Here is an 18,592-nt window from a genome sequence, read left to right on the forward strand (position 1 = left end):
CACACACACACACAAACAAGTGCACCTCACGCACACATGACCACCGTCTCTGGCAGCTTGCACCGTGTGTGTGTGTGTGTGTGTGTGTGTGTGTGTGTGTGTTCTTTTCTTTTCTTTTCTTTTCTGAAGAAGGCTTTGGCCGAAAGCTAAATGTGTAACAGTTTCTTTGATGTGCCTATTGGCAACTCAGTGTTACCTTTACGATGAGTAGCAATATAACCTTTTCCTTAAATTGTATGAATCAAGTTTTATCAATTAGTCTACATGACAAGGTGGATATATATTTCACATTTCATTAATTGTATTTGATTTGCAATATCTTCTTTATGCTTACTGTAGTACAATCCATGACAGTGCTTTGTATATGGCACTGCAGACATCAGAAACTATCATCTACATCTACATCTACATGGATACTATGCATATCACATTTAAGTGCCTGGCAGAGGGTTCATCGAACCGCCTTCACAATTCCCTATTATTCCAATCTCGTATAGTATACGGAAAGAATGAACACCTATATGTTTCCGTACGAGCTCTGATTTCCCTTATTTTATCGTGGTGATCATTCCTTCCTGTGTAGGTTGGCGTCAACAAAATATTTTGACATCCTGAGGAGAAAGTTGGTGATGGGAATTTCTTGAGAAGATTCATTCGCAACGAAAAACGCCTTTCTTTTAATGATGTCCAGCCCAAATCCTGTATCATTCCTGTGATGCTCTCTCCCATATTTCACGATAATACAAAACATGCTGCCTTTCTTTGAACTTTTTCGATGTACTCCGTCAGTCCTATCTGGTAAGGATCCCACACTGCGCAGCAGTATTCTAAAAGAGGACGGACAAGCAAAGTGTAGGCAGTCCCCTTAGTAGATCTGTTACATTTTCAAAGTATCCTGCCAATAAAATGCAGTCTTTGGTTAGCCTTCCCCACAACATTTTCTATGTGTTCCTTTCAATTTAAGTTGTTCGTAATTGCAGTACCTAGGTATTTAGTTGAATTTATGGCTTTTAGATTAGACTGATTGATCGTGTAACTTAAGTTTAACGAGTTACTTTTAGCACTCATGTAGATGACCTCACACTTTCCATTATTTAGGGTCAACTGCCACTTTTTGCACCATTTAGATATCTTTTCTAAATCATTTTGCAGTTTGTTTTGATCTTCTGATGACTTCACTAGTTGATAAACGACAGCATCATCTGCAAACAACTGAAGATGGCTGCTCAGATTGTCTCCCAAATAGTTCATATAGATAAGGAACAGCAAAAGGCCTATACACTACCTTTGGGAGTGCCAAAAATCACTTCTGTTTTACTCAATGATTTTGTCAGTTACTATGAACTGAGACCTCTCTGACAGGAAATCACAAATCCAATCACATAACTGAGACAATATTCCATAAGCAAGCAATTTCACTATGAGCCGCTTATGTGGTACAGTGTCAAAAGCCTTCCGGAAATGCAGAAATATGGAATCGATGTGAAATCCCTTGTCAGTAGCACTCAACACTTCATGTGAATAAAGAGATAGTTGTGTTTCACTGGAACGATGTTTTCTAAACCTACGCTGACTGTGTGTCAATAGACCGTTTTCTTCGAGGTAATTCGTAATGCTCGAACACAATATATGTTCCAAAATCCTGCTGCATATCGATGTTAACGATATGGGCCTGTGATTTAGTGGATTACTCCTACTACCTTTCTTGAATATTGGTGTGACCTGTGCAACTTTCCTGTCTTTGGGTCGGATCTTTCGTTGAGCTAACTGTTGTATGTGATTGTTAAGTATGGAGCTAATGTATCAGTATACTCTGAAAGGAACCTAATTGGTATACAGTCTGGACCAGAAGACTTGCTTTTATTAAATGATTTAAGTTGTTTCACTACTCAGAGGATATTTACTTCTATGTTACTCATGTTGGCAGCTGTTCTCAATTCGAATCCTGGAATACTTACTTCGTCATCTTTTGTGAAGGCATTTCAGAAGGCTGTGTTTAGTAACTCTGCTTTGGCAGCACTGTCGTCGATAGTATCTCCCTTGCTATCACACAGAAAAGGCATTGATTGTTTCTTGCCTCTAACATACTTCACATATGACCAGAATCTCTTTGGATTTTCTGCCAGGTTTCGAGACAAAGTTTCGTTGTGAAAACTGTTATAAGCATCTCGCACTGAAGTCCATGCTAAATTTTGAGCTTCTGCAAAAGACGCAAATCTTTTGGGTTTTGTGTCTGTTTAAATTTGGCATGTTTGTTTCGTTGTTCTGAAACAGTATTCTAACCTGTTTTGTGTACCAAGTACGATCGGCTCCGTCGTTTGTTAATTTATTTGCTATAAATCTCTCTATTGCTGCCGATACTATTTCTTTGAATTTAAGCCACATAAGAGGTCAAGTGTGTTTTCACAACCGTGTGTTACTCGCGTGGGCTCATGCACTAACTGCTCAAAATAATTTTCAGAGAATGCATTTAGCACAATTTTTGATGATATTTTATGTGTACCTCCGGAATTAAACATGTATTTTCGCCAACATATTGAGGGTAAATTAAAGTCACTACCAACTATAATCGTACGAGTCATGTACTTGTTTGAAATCAAACTCAAGTTTTCTTTGAACCTGTCAGCAAATGTATCATCTGAATTGGGAGGTCGGTAAAAGGATCCAATTATTAGTTTATTCCGGTTGCCAACCATGACCTCTGCCCATACTAACTCACAGGGAAGTATCTACTTCAATTTTGCGACAAGTTAAACTACTTCTAACAGCAACAAACACGCCTCCGCCAGCCGCGTTTAGCCTATCCTTTCAGAATACCGTTAGGTTCTTCGCAAAAATTTTGGCTGAGCTTATATCTAGCTTTAGCCAGCTTCCAGTGCATATAATGATTTGAGCACCAGTGCTTTCTATTAGCGGTTGGAGCTCTGGTACTTTCCCAACACAGCTACGACAATTAGCAACTGTTATACCAATGGTTCCTTTATGTACATTCTTCCTGTGTTCAACCTGCACCCTTTGTGACTAAAGCCCTTCTTGTGTTTTCCCGAGACCCTCTAACCTAAAAATCTGCCCAGTCCATGCTACACAGCTCCTGCTACCTGTGTAGCTGCCTCCTGCGTGTAGTGGACATCTGACCTATTCAGCGAAACCGAAACCCAACCACATGTTCGCGCAATTTGAGGAATCTGCACCCTACACACACTATCAGATATAAAGGAACCATTGAAATGTGACACAATCACCAATGTGAAGGTTACTATAATGTGCTGTACAGACTAAGAGTTCAGCAACTGTACCACAACAACATTAGAAACAGTACAAAGCATATGCTTTGATGTTCGCTCCCATACGTTTTCTTCCATTTGCTTCAGTGTAAATGCTGATTTGCAGGTACAAGTCAGTGATGGTGCTCAGTAGCAAATTCCCTGTGCATTGTTTGTGTATGTGAATTTGCTTGTGTTCACTTCGGTAAAAAAAAAAAGGGGGGCCCTTGACAATATTCTGTTGCTTCCAAATGCGTCACTTGCCCACTGTTCACTCATTGGCTATGGAGAGCCAGTAGATGATTGACACTCCCCCTTCCATTCCCATCATACCTCACAGTGAGCACTGACAAAATTGTTGCACAAAACACATAAGTATGCTACTGGCCTTACCTGGACTTGCAGTATCTTCTGCAGGAATATGTGTTACAACTGAGTAAATAATAATAATAATAATAATAATAATAATAATCCACCCCGTGGAGGCCCGGGAAAAGAATAGGCCTCCGGTATGTTCTGCCAGTCGTAAAAGGCGACAAAAAGAACAAACCACTAATAGGGCTAACCCCCCTTTTAGTGTGATTAGTTGGTTCAGGACAGAACTAATGAAGCCTCGGACAAGCGCTGTCATGGTCGGGGACGACACTTGAACCCTAGACCCGTCCACAATGGTAACGACACTGCTAGCTACACGGAAAATGATTTAAATCCAAATAGAGGGTGTTTTGCACGATATGCTTCCTGCAACCACTCTAGAAGGAAAACAAAGACAGAGGATGAGATGGTCAGACGAAGTTAACAGACACCTCATGTTCTGTTATTACCAAGCAACAAACTCAGGAACCAACACAACTGGATACAGATCACAAGTATACACAACATTTATTACCAGATACCCAGAATTAAAATTTTTAACAGGACGACGACTAGCTGATCAGATCCGTATAATAATAAAAAATAACAGGATACCCCAGTCAGAATTAGAAAACATCAAACTACAAATACTGGAACAAAATAATGTGCAATCAGAAGAAGAAGAAAATACAGTAATGGACTCAAACATCCCAGAGCAAACAAACAAAGAACAACACGCATCAATTAAACAGTTAGAGGAAAACGAAATCTTAAGACAGCCACCAGAACAAGCACAAATAGAACACAAAGTGACACACATGTTAGATATAGAAGCAAAATTTCAGCTGACATACATGGAATACGAAGACACAAACACAGACATTAGACCATTCTTGCATAGACCACCAAATAACCCACAAGTCGAAACAACAACAACAACTATCAACACAATCATACACAACAAAATAAATGAAAATACAACTGTGGAAGAGCTAAAACTACTGGTTTATATAGGAGTACTCACTACACTAAATATACACACTAGGCAGAGATCAGAACCAACAAACACACAGAAGAAACCCACAAAACTAGCATGGCAAAACAGGCCACAAATCAGAATAGAAAAATTGAGAAAAGACATCGGACAGCTAACACAATTTATAAGAAATGAAATATCAGACAAAAAACTAAAAAGGTTAGGTAAAATCTCACAACAAGAAGCAATAGAGCAATTAGATGAAAAGAAGCAGAAATTACAAGCATTGGCCAAACGACTTAGAAGAAACAAAAAAAGTGGAAATAGAAGGAAACAAAACCAAACATTCAACACAAACCAAAAGAAATTTTACCAGACAATAGATAACACACACATTAAAATAGACAATCGACCAAACATAACAGATGTGGAACACTTCTGGAGCAACATATGGTCAAACCCGGCACAACATAACAGACATGCACGGTGGATAAAAGCAGAAACAGACACATAGAAGATGATACCACAAATGCCTGAAGTGATCATTTTGCAACATAAAGTCACCCGAGCAATTAATTCTACGCACAATTGGAAAGCCCCTGGAAAAGATAAAATAGCAAATTTCTAGCTAAAGAAGTTCACCTCAACACATTCACATGTAACTAAATTATTTAACAGTTACATTGCAGACCCATACACAGTCTCTGATACACTTACACAAGGAATAACTTATCTGAAACCTAAAGATCAAGCAGACACAGCAAACCCAGCAAACTTTCGCCCAATAACCTGCCTACCAACAATATATAAAATATTAACTTAAGTCATTACACAGAAATTAATGACACATACAACACAGAACAAAATTATAAATGAAGAACAAAAAGGCTGCTGCAAAGGAGCACGAGGATGTAAAAAGCAACTGATAATAGATGCAGAGGTGACACGCTGTTGTTGTTGTTGTTGTTGTTGTTGTTGTGGTCTTCAGTCCTGAGACTGGTTTGATGCAGCTGTCCATGCTACTATATCCTGTGCAAGCTTCATCATCTCCCAGTACCTACTGCAGCCTACATCCTTCTGAATCTGCTTAGTGTGTTCATCTCTTGGTCTCCCTGTACAATTTTTACCCTCCACTCTGCCCTCCAATACTAAATTGGTGATCCCTTGATGTCACAGATAGTGTACCCCACTCATGGTTACTACAAATATTGGAAATATACAAAGTAGATCCTAAATTGATACAGTTCCTAAACATAGTAATGAAAAATTGGAAAACCACATTTAATATCCAAACAAATTCAAATAATATCACATCACAGCCAATACAGATTAAGCATAGAATATACCAAGGAGGCTCATTAAGTCCTATCTGGTTCTCCCTTGCTCTGAACCCACCATCCAACATCCTAAATAATACAAATTATGGATACAATATTACTGGAACATACCAACACAAAATCATACATTTGCTATACAAGGATGATCTAAAACTACTGGCAGCAACAAATCAACAACTCAACCAATTACTAAAGATAACAGAAGTATTCAGCAATGATATAAATATGGCTTTTGGAACAGACAAATGTAAGAAAAATAGCATAGTCAAGGGAAAACACACTAAACAAGAAGATTACATATTGGATAACCACAGCGACTGTATAGAAGCGATGGAAAAAACAGATGCCTATAAATATCTAGGATACAGACAAAAAATAGGAATAAATAATACAAATATTAAAGAAGAACGAAAATAAAAATATAGACAAAGACTAACAAAAATACTGAAAACAGAATTGACAGCAAGAAACAAGACAAAAGCTATAAATACTTATGCTATACCAATATTGACCTACTCATTTGGAGTAGTGAAATGGAGTAACACAGACCTAGAAGAACTCAATACACTTACACGATCACAATGTCACAAATATAGAATACATCACATACATTCAGCAACAGAAAGATTCACATAAAGCAGAAAGGAAGGAGGAAGGGGATTTATCGACATAAAAAACCTACATTATGGACAGGTAGACAATTTAAGAAAATTCTTTATAGAACGAGCAGAAACTAGCAAAATACACAAAGCAATCACTCATATAAATACGTCAGCTACACCACTGCAATTTCATAACCACTTCTACAACCCTTTAGATCACATAACATCAACAGATACAAAGAAAGTAAATTGGAACAAGAAAACACTACATGGCAAGCCCCCGTATCATCTAACACAGCCACACATCGATCAAGACGCATCCAATGCATGGCTAAGAAAAGGCAATATATACAGTGAGACAGAAGGATTCATGATTGCAATACAGGATCAAACAATAAACACCAGATATTACAGCAAGCATATTATTAAAGATCCCAATACCACAACAGATAAATGCAGATTTTGCAAACAACAAATAGAAACTAGATCACATCACAAGTGGATGTACAATACTAGCAAATACAGAATACACCAGAAGACATGACAATGTAGCAAAAATAATACATCAACAACTTGCCATACAACATAAAATAATAAAACAACACGTTCCCACATCCAGGTATGCACCACAAAATGTACTGGAGAATGATGAATACAAATTATGCTGAAACAGAACCATTATAACAGATAAAACACCACCACATAACAAACCTGACATCATACTCACCAATAAAAAGAAGAAATTAACACAACTAATCGAAATATCCATACCCAATACAACAAATATACAGAAGAAAACAGGAGAAAAAATTGAAAAATACATCCAACTGGCTGAGGAAGTCAAGGACATGTGGCATCAGGATAAAGTTGACATTATACCAATTATACTATCAATTACAGGAGTCATACTACACAATATCCACCAGTACATCAATGCAATACAGCTACATCCAAACGTATATATACAACTACAGAAATCTGTAATTATTGATACGTGTTCAATTACCTGAAAGTTCCTAAATGCAGTGTAACATATACTGTACAGTAAAAAGGAAGTCACGCTTGATCAAGGTCCGTGTCACTTTCCATTTATAACCAGACATAACGTCTGAGAAAGGAAAGAAATAATAATCCCTTTGCTGATACTGATTATTGAAGAATAATGATGAGGCTGTTTCTAAATAGTTAATCTTGTATCACTTCAGGAAGCTGAAATGATCCTTTATTTCATCCTTTGTAACGTTGTGACGAGACGTGTTGCATTGTATAATTGATCTTGCACACTGCTGATTAACCAGGGACATTTTAGAGTGAATCCAGGTAAATTTTCAACCTCATTTTGACCTGTGAAGAAAGCTTAAAGTAATCACTACTCGAAAACTAGTCATAAATTCCAGGTAGTAATCCAACTGCACTAAAAAGAGTTGACTCCCAGCTTCAGAAATATGAAACTCTTGCCGTCACTTTGACCCCAGAAGTTTATCATCTTTCATGCCCAGGGGAACTGCCAACTACATTCCACGTCTTCGAGCTCCAACCAAAACCTGAAATTGTTTACACATGATACTGTGATAATACCTTACCACATTGAATTGTTAATAACCATTAAGCCAATCTAGCACACTCAAATCAAATATGTGGCAAGCATTGTGAATTTCTACTAAAGCTCACTTCACGTGGGTTCAGGAAAACCAATCCATCCACTCTCTTCTTCAAAATGAGGACCCGTAGGCCACAGGGCATGCGGAAAATCTTCCAGATTTCACTAACAGTTGTGACTGTGTCTGCAAATGCAGTATACTAAAGAGTCAGACTTGAATGATTGTAAAATCTCCAACCATACTTAAAATCAAAACTGCATAATTGTTTCTTTGAACACTTGGTTCTGCTAGTGCAGAAATGGTATGTTTGAAAGTAAAATGTGTAATCATCAGATACATTCAGAGACAAGTGGCATGTGCTGTGCTGTGCTGTGTATGTGGTTTAGATATCATAAATGAAATAAATAAATGTCATGAGGCTTGAAGCCTTGTGTAAGCATTTCAGTTTTGCTCCCCTTTCATCAGTTTGCATGTCAAGTTTGCTATGTATATTTATAAAACAACTTCTCATTTAATCTTGTTAGGTTCAGTGGACTCTATTTCTGACCTTTCCATCACATAAAAACCTGAGATGGTCAGTAGGATCAAAAGCAAGGATTGTGCATCATTAACCTATTATGCCAATCACTAGACCACACAAGCAGCCTTTTTCAGTTATATTATCTGTATTTGACGGGTAAAAGTACTGATTGCAGTTGTGGTAAGCAATTCTGTTACTGTGCCAATTTCAAATTAATCAAATAGCAGTTTATGTTTTACAAGCATTGAATTTGCAGCTTATAGGTATGGGAACTGAAAGTGGATGTTTGAAGAAGATTATGAACTTTTGATAGTGCTTTTAACAGAAGGTGTGGTTCACAAGACTCTAGAGAAAATTTGCACACTTCATAAGTCACTATGTAGCTACACGAGGCTTTGACTTCGTACTCATTGGGGTGATAATCAATGTCACAAACAGGCATATGTGCTTTTCTTCACAGTGAGTAGTATGCTTGTGCAAGCTGGTAGGTCTGGAACTCAATGCATTCCATGAGGAAGAAAACATGTAATTTTGAATATTACACTTACATGAATCAGAAATATGTGTCTAGGTTACAGTTGGTGGATTTATAGGATAGAAATCATTATCATGGGTTTTTGATTACAACTACTGTAGTGTTTAATAAAAAAGAAAAAGAGAAGAAAAGAAAAGGTTGTAAATGTGGGAAGAAATGGTGAATAAAAAGGGGGTTTTGAAATCATTAATGACCATGAAAAAGGGAAAGAATGAAATGCAAATCGGACTTCATATTACAGAAAAGCTATCGGCTTCGTGATTTGGAAAAGCTATTGTTGGGGTGGTCCTCGTGGCGTTTCTGAACAAAAGTCAAACCAATTTCCACTACAATAATTATTTGACAGAGAACAGAGAATAACAAATGTGATTAACAGGGGGAAATGGCGTAGATAAGAGTTCATTTTTTACCATGTTAACATGTCTTCTCTTGTGCGGTGTCCAGGTCTTGTTCTCCAAAAATCTCCTGCTTCATTTCTGTGTGAAAAGTCATAGCGGCTCCGAAATCTTGTAATCGTCCAGGAATCACTAATTTATACAAATCAAAATTGTCTTGAGATTAGATGCACTGTATTTTGTGTTGCTGCTTCCATCCTCTGAATTTCATACAAATTTTCGCAATACGTCTGCACATCAATAAGTTGTTTTTCATCTTAATCAGACCAAGACTAGCTAATAAGTTTTTACGTCTGCATTAAGCTTTCACTCTCGAGAGACGAAAGACGGATAGGAAACAAATAGAGTTACAATTTTAGTACCTTCATTTTCTTATATATTTTCTCTGCCATCGAGCGCTCATACCGCTGCGACGGTATAATTTATATCTGAGGGTACGAGTGTAGCACGGCGAAATTCAAAGTCCCACTACAGTACCTAAGGTTCAATTCCCAATGAACACCTTAGATTTTTATGTCTGGAACTTTTAGGACTGTGATCTCCTAGCCTGCTATACAGAATGAGAAGCGGTTTGAGAAAATTGATGTCAGAGCTGCTGAAGTGGTGTAAAGACAAAGATGAGACTACACCAAAATTATTAATTTTCGTACCTCCAGTACTTTGTATGCTTGTAGATGGCTATCAAGGGAATTCAAGTTGATTCTGTATATTGTGGAAATAAATAATTCAGGAAGTACAGTAGAGAAATTGTTTTCATTAAAATCCACATTCATGCCTTATAGAGGATATTCAGAATGAAAAAAAATTGAAAAATAACGTAAATTGAGAACTAAAATAATCAATTATTGACAATATAATATAAACGGATAGATAAAATTCTACTCTCCAAGCGGTGGCAAGGGAAAACACACACACACACACACACACACACACACACACACACACACACACACACGTTGGGGACTGTACCAGACAATATTTGAACTAGATGGACACAGCACTACAACATGTCCTTCGTTTTTGCCACCCACCAGGCTTTACATTAACTCCTCCTGTCTCAGCATTTATTCACAGTAACTACTCCTTTCTTCGCTCCATTATATTTTCGTACATCTTCCATTTTCTGACTTGTGTATTTTTCACTGCCTCCCCTCCCACCTCTGTTACATGCAATGCACTTAGCTTTTCACTCTTACTAAATCATGCACAGTGTTTTAGTAGTAATCTCTGTCTTGCATATTACATTATCTTCCCCTGTAAGCTCTCAGGTTTTCAAATCTTCTCTGGTGCAGCCCCCAACGATCAGTCTTTCCCTCTCATCCCATCGGGTAAGTCTCCCCTGACCTGGGGTTCTGGGTGACTTTTCTGAACTGTACCACTTCCTGATTCTGTATTTTATAGATGTGTGCAGGAAAAACTGTCCAGACTTTCATTTAGAACTATTTATTCTTACCAGAGGTACAAACTCTAGTACTGAATGAAAAAAGACAAAATCTTCCTTGATAATAGTTTCTATGCGTACACACACAATTTTCTCCATTATTCAGCTTCTCTGGCATGTCACCAGTCTCGCCAGCAGGACAATCCTTAAACCCCCCACCCAAACCCCACATAGTCACTTGGCCAGGCTAACAGAAATTCGGCACATGATGTTGTTCTAGGACTTTCTCATTGTTATCACCTTCTCAGCACACATCATAGGTATCATTTATTTTAATTTTTGTAAGTCTATAGGGGCCTAAATTCTTGGCCTTAAGCTTTAATTTTTGTCCAGTTTCTTTTGTCACCACCAGGTTACCAAGTTTTTACTTCAAGCCTTTCTTCCGATGTTCATTGAAGATAGCATGGTTTTCTTCTTGCACCTTGCTGGTTTGTAGTTTATCAGCTTCCTTCTGTTTATTGTGTTTTTCTTCAATTGAAATAATAATGTCTTTTTCTAACAAGTTTGTGATGTGAAGATCAGTCTACTTGTGCATTTTAACTCTTATCCAAAGTTCAAATGATGTTCTCTGAATACTTCTGTGGTTTGTTGAATTCATGGCACACTGAACTGATGGTACCACCTGATGTCAGTTCACAGTTAAACATTTTACACAATTGCAGATCACTCTTTTCACCTTGTCAGTCAAATCTGGTATACAATTATCTTGTTTTACTTCCTCTTCAATTTGGAAATTTCTCTTCCATATAGAACTTGGAAAGAATTCATCCATCCTTAAAATTTTTTGATAAGGCCGCTCTTTGAAAATGCTCTTGACCGCAGCCAAACAATTATCCTCATCTTGAGCTTTCCTGATTCTAGCTATTAAACCATCTATGAAACCAAACAATATATTTGCACCACAAGTTAAGGCATCTCTGTGTTTCATCCTATAATTGGATTGGTGTTCCATGGTGTACAAGTAGTCTTCTGTGTCTCAAGCCCATCTTGCTATTCTTGGTAACAAGTCTTTCTTATGCTTAGTCTTTTTGATTGCAGTGTAGTCTATTTGCAAAAGTATTTCTAGTAAATACACACGGATGATGGCACTATTTTGTTGTTTTGGTCATCAGTCCAGAGACTGGTTTGATGCAACTCTCCATGCTACTCTATCCTGTGCAAGCTTCTTCATCTCTGAGGCATTAACAAAAGCTAAAACTTTTAGCTCATAACTTCCATATTTTTCCTTTTGAGGTGGTGTTACTTTACTCCTATGTGACTGGATGGAACTTCTCATCATCTGGAGATTTTTGTAGGAACACACTCCAAAACCTTCTTTGCTTGTGTCTGTGTGTACTTGATTCGTGTTTAGGGTTGTAGATTTTTAAAATTGGATCTGATGAATAGATATATTTGAGCCCCATGAGTGCTTATCTCTGCTTTTCTTTAAACATGTATTCTCAGCAAATCACCTGCAGGTTTGACAGCTGCAGAATAAATGTAGCTATACTTCGTGAAGTATCATGTTAGTCTTAGGAAACTTTGTATTGTTGCAATAGATTTCAGCTCTGGAAAGCTTTGAACAGCTATTGTTTTCTCAGGAGGAGGCCGGATTTGTCTTCTCTCCACATCACACCCAAGAAACTCAACAGTTCTCTTCAAGAACTGCATTTTGCTAAATTATTTTCAAAGCTGTTTTCTGCTGCAGTTTTTGCACTAAACAAAGATCTTGAAGTGCCCCATCATTACTCTTTGCTGGGGTTTTAATACAGTCCATGTTAATAAATTTAAAATTCCAAAATGCCAAAAATACAGTGTTTATAAAACATTAGAACTCTGTAGGTGAATTTGATAACCCAAATAGAACTTCCCTCATCCGGAACTGTCCTGATTGTGTCATAAATGACGTATATTGTCAGCTTTCCTTGTAAACACCAACGGGGAAAATAACGATTCTTGAGGTCTAGTGTGCAAAACACACAGGTGTCCTGTAGTTCATCTAAAAGATGTTCTGTGAGGGGCAATGTGATTTTGTTTAATTTTTTGTAATATTTACAGATGTGTACCCAACATTTTTCTTTTTCCAACTAAATCTGGCTACTATATTCAGATCAACTTAGTTCTATTGTTCCTTGATCAAGTCATGTCTAGACTTGGTTGTCAGTAATTTCTTTTTCTCCTTGCGATAATCTTCTGGGTCTACTATACTGTGGTTCCTCGTTCACAGTAACCTTCATTCATGCATCAATGCATTCTTTGTCAGGTTCTAATTAGTCACTAAATCTTAGATATTGAAAGCCCTGTTAGTGATGAAACAAAGAAATATATCTAAGTCTGGTTTGCCTGCTGTATGGATGTACATAAGATGAGCTTCCCCTTCAGGCTTTCTAATAGTAACTCTGTCCTTGTTTATTAAAAGTTCAGTTTGCTCTCGAAGATTATTCCCAACTACCGTTTCTAAATTCATAATGTCTCTAAAGACAACATAAAAAAAATTACTTAAATGTTCACTTCATCAATCTCTAAAATGCCTGCAAAATACCCCTGTGAAGAGAGTAAATTTTTTCCCAAATCCTGTCAAGACTAAATCTGTATCTCGCAAACCTGGAGCATTCATAATCTCATAATCATCGTCTCGTAACACATTAAAATTAACTGCCAAAGTTAGTAAATGCCTTCACCTCATGGTTACTTATTCATGCATTTTTAAATTAACAACTGTTTTTATTCTTCTTCATAGTTTTTTTATTTATTGTTATCTTTTGACTATTCTCCTTTGTGCATTCAGGTGAGATAAGTTCAAACTTGTTGCAGTTGAAGCATCTCTTTCTCTTGCTTTTGTTATTGTAGTCTCTTGACCTGTAGCCTCAAGCACCACGATTGAAACACTTTTGGTTTGATTCCAAGGTGTGCTTCTAGCATTTCTTTTACTTTAGTCTTTAGCTCTTTCTTACTGGAGTTGGGAAAGGTTTCATTACTGTAACTTTAGTTATTTCTTTTCAGCAATGACTTCAAAGCTCTTTCAGAATACCTAATTTCTCTTTAAACTCTTTCACACTTCCTGCACCATAAAGCAGAGGTTTTGTGCCTGAATTGTCACATCATGCACTTTTAAATCAGGTACTCAAATCACACAGACAAACATGAATGTCATATGCATGGAAATAAACTGGCCATTCAGGTGTGAGACAGGTACAGCTAATGCAACCTCTCAGAGAAGAAAGTTTCAGATCATTCGAAGAAAATATGGAAATGTCTTAAATTGACACTTTTGCTATGCAGCAACAAATACAGACACTACACTAGAGGTAATGTTAGATGACGTTGCAGCTTTCAGACTGCTGTACTTCCCCCAGTAGATTACTGGTGAGAAGACTTAGTAGTAATACAATTTATGTTAAAATGATTTAACAACAATATGGAAAGCACAGATTGCTCCTGACCATGTAGAGGAAGCACTAAGTCACAGAAAGACAAAATGAAAGAGAATTCTAGACATACGAGGGTAAGTCAATTATTATCTGCAAAGTAGCTATAAAATTTTATTGTAATCAAATAGGAAACTTACAATAACATCATTTTTCGACACAGTCTCCTTGCGTTTCAACGCAGTTGGTCCATCGTTGCACAAGCTTCCTGATGCCCTAATAAAAGAAGGTTCTCAGTTGAGCTGCGAGCCAGGAATGCACCGCTTCTTTCGCCGCTTTGTCCGAGGCCTGTTTAAGTGGACCAAACAAGTGATAATCAGAAGGGGCAAGTAGTAGTAGTAGTAGTAGTAGTAGTAGTATGGTATTCTGCCTTATGGTAGGTCTTGTCATGGGTTAAGCCTCTTCCATTTTTGACTGTCCATAGCTAGTCTTTTCATTTCTGAATATTTGTCTCCTTTTATATTGTCCAGCATTTGATATCTTCTTTTCCCTCTTCCCCCTTTTCCCTCCACCATTCCTTCTATTCCTTCCTTCAATAAACAGTCCTTCCTCAAACAATGTCCAATCCAGTTCTGTTTTCTCTATCTGATAACTTTCAGCATGTTCCTTTTTCTCCAACTCTTCTTAATACTTCTTAATTCCTTACTCGGTCATCCCATTTCACTTTTTCCATTCCTCTTCATATCCACATCTCTAGTGCCTCCAATCTTCTTTCATCTTCCTTCCTCAGTGTCCAGGTCTCCTCACCATACAGTACAACACTCCAGATGTAACATTTGGCAAGTCTTTTCTTCAGATCTTTCTTTAGTGGTCCACAAAGTAATCCCCATTTCCTCTTGAATCCTTCTTTTGCCATTGTAATTCTTTTCCTAATTTCTGTTGAGCAATACATATCATCCATTATTACACTTCCCAAGTAATTGAAGTTATTCACTTGCTCAATTTCCTCTCCCCCTATTTTCATACAGCATTTTCTCCCCTTTCCTCCAATTACCATGCATTTAATTTTCTCCTTGTTAATCTTCATTCCATATTCTTCTAATTTTGTGTTTAGGTCATCTAGCATTTGTTCCATCTCTCTTTCACACTACGTCATCACAACCATGTCGTCTGCAAATCTTATACACTCCACTCTCCGACCCCCTATACAAGCTCCTCTCCTTCCATCAAAACTTTCACTAATAATTTCCTCCAGATATATATTTAACAGTGTTGGTGATAAACAACAGCCTTGTCTTACACATCTTCCCACTTCTATTTCTTCACTAATCACACCTCCTATTCTTACTCTTGCTCTCTGGATCAAATATAAATTTCTAATTAGCCGTCTATCCCTAAAGTCAGCTCCATGTTTCCTTAGGATTTCCATCAGTTTGTGCCATTTGACACAGTCAAAAGCCTTTTCAAGATCAATGAACACAACATACACCTTCCTTTACTTCTCCATGTACCTCTCCCATTTCACTCTCAGTAGCCCAATGGCATTTCTAGTTCCCACTCCTCACCTAAAGGTGCAAGATCGGGATTATATGGAGGATGATCCAGTACTTCAAATTTGAGTTTATGGAGCATTTCAGCAGTGTGAGCAGCAGTATGCAGATGGGCATTGTCGTGCAACAACACAACATCTTTCGACAGCAATCCTCGGCGTTTGCCTCAAATTGCAGGCTTTATCCTGGCAGTAAACATCTGACTGTAATGTACACTGTTTATTATTATGCCCCTTTCCCCATAATGTTCCAGTACTGGACCTTGTGCATCCCAAAAAACGGCAAGCATAAGTTTTTTTCTGCGGACAGTTGGGTCTTCAACTTTTTCTTGCATGGCAGATTTGGATGTTTGCATTCCATCTCTGCGTTAACTCTCCGGCTCATAATTATGGATCCATGTTTCGTCATCAGTAATGATCCTGTCTAAGAAGTTATCTCCTTTGTTAACATAGCAAACCAATTGTTTTTGCAGATGTCCAAGTGCGTTTGTTTATGTAATTTTGTGAGTTGTTTTGGGCCCCCTCTTGCGCAAACTTCATGAAACCCAAGTCTGTTGTGGATGATTTTGTAGGCAGAACCGTGACTAATTTGCAGATGATGTGCCACTTTGTCAATAGTTAATACTTCTGTCTTCAGAGAATTATTTCACATGAACGCTCAATGGTTTCTTCATTTGTGGCGGTAAATGGTTGTCCGGCTCCTCCATTGTGCATAACACTTGTGCAACCATTTTGGAATTTTTCAATTCATTCATAGACACACTGTTGTGGCAAAACACTGTTCCCAAACTGTACTGAAAGTCATTTGATGAATTTCGGCCCCTGATACGCCTTCCAACGACAAAAAATAGATCACTGAACATTGCTCTGCTTTGGTGCAAATAGCTAGCAGAGCAGCCATGATTAACAGCATGACAGTGATAACGAACTAACCTAGCAGCTTGAAAATTGCAAAGACACAATAACCAAATAAATAAAGCATGCATCATCAACATAAAACGACAGTACTACCAAAATAAACAAAAATATAACTGAATTGCGGATAATAATTGACTTGCCCTCGTATATCAGCTTTTGGACTAAGTCTTTCAGAATTAGAAAAAAACACACACACACACACACACACACACACACACACACACACACACACACACACCGAAACAACAATAACTGAGGTGGGTACACGGGGGGGGGGGGGGGGGGCAGAGCTAAGCGGGATGGAGACAGACAACTGGGTGAGGGAGTATGTTGGGAGCGTGCAGGGACATGGTGGACTCGGGATAGGACTACTGGCTGCAGTATCGTGAGGCTGTACTGAGAGGGGGGCAGGGGATGGCAAGGGGAAAGTGAGAGGATGGAAGTTAAGAAGAGGGGTCTATGTAATTGCTTTGACAGGATAGAAGATGTCTAGTACTGGAGTGAGAGCAGGTACAGGGGTAGGCAGGTGGAAGACAGGGGCTAGCAAAGATTAAGGTGGGGGGGGGGGGGGGAGGGGGGGGGGCTACGGGAATGGAGGACATGTCCTCCATTCACATACTTTTCAAATGAAGTCATTGTTTAGTTACTTTTCGTATTCCCACTGTGTGTGTGTGTGTGTGTGTGTGTGTGTGTGTGTGTGTGTGTGTGTGTGTGTGTGTGTGTGTGTGTATTGTTTTCAACAATAAAATATCCACATCATTAATTTTGTGTCAGTACAGATCTGTAAAACAGTCGCAAACAAATTTTTAGTCTACAAGTCCAACTTCAGAGATAAAATATTATTTAGGAGGCATGCAGTATCACTTGGTCCCATACAAATAGTAGTGTTACAATACTTACATACAGTCTTATTCAACTCGCTTGTTTTGGAGGCTATTTTGCTGTGACCAGTTCACATATTTTGATGTGTGCTCAAACTGACATCCTCTCAGTGGTCAAACGTGTTTCCTTTAGTGTATTTTATCCACATTCTTCATGTTCTGAGGAGTGGCATGTTTCTGCAGTCCGTCATATTTGCAGCATATAGTTGTGTTCCACCAGAAATTGTGTGGAACACTTGGTTGCAATCGCTTCCACTTCTGCACCCAGACAGAACGAACCATTTGAAAAGTGGATGTCATGAACAACATTATTCCACCAGAAACTTGACCGCCAACAAAATGTAACATAAAATGTTGATTACATGCACCTGTCAAATGGTTGTTTTATTGTGTTAGTCTTGCAAATATTCTCAACTGAAGATATGTTTTTGTTTTAGGATGGGGTCTAGCCAATGTAACATTGTTGGTGTTTTGCTATTGTGGTTGTCAAGTGTCTCTGGAGTTGATGAAATGGGACAGAAGAAGAAAAGCAACAGATCAGCACATTTGAGATGTATTTCAAAAGCCTAAGACATGTAAACTTGAGTTTTGTAAATAAAAGAATATCTTAAAATTGGAGAGATTCTAAAAATTTGCTTTGAGATATTTTAGATTTGTGTTACCTACATAGCAAGTTAATTTTGAGGCACTTACACAGTAGGCCAAGAACAATGCAGGTAAAAAAGGGGGAATTATGAGTGAGTTAGTCTCATAAGAATGAAGTATGAATTAACTTTACTCAGTTGAAACAAAGAACATCATTCTTTGATGCAATGAAGGTAGGTAATACCACATAATTTACCAGAACTAGACAGCTACAACCAAGGGGTTCTC

General features: G+C 37.9%; 1 protein-coding gene across 2 annotated transcripts in view; it reads left to right on the plus strand.

The window, feature by feature from the left end:
• LOC124795132 (protein-cysteine N-palmitoyltransferase Rasp) overlaps window positions 1-18,337 on the plus strand; it is a 174,729-nt gene extending 156,392 nt beyond the window's left edge. For both annotated transcript variants that reach the window (XM_047259008.1, XM_047259009.1), the window contains one exon: window positions 18,157-18,337. In XM_047259008.1, coding sequence (XP_047114964.1) covers window positions 18,157-18,269 — 113 coding nt within the window. In that variant the 3' untranslated portion in view covers window positions 18,270-18,337. The remainder of the gene's footprint in view (window positions 1-18,156) is intronic.
• Window positions 18,338-18,592: the final 255 nt, after the last annotated feature.

Source organism: Schistocerca piceifrons, chromosome 4 (genome assembly GCF_021461385.2).
Source record: "Schistocerca piceifrons isolate TAMUIC-IGC-003096 chromosome 4, iqSchPice1.1, whole genome shotgun sequence".
Lineage (NCBI taxonomy): Eukaryota > Metazoa > Arthropoda > Insecta > Orthoptera > Acrididae > Schistocerca > Schistocerca piceifrons.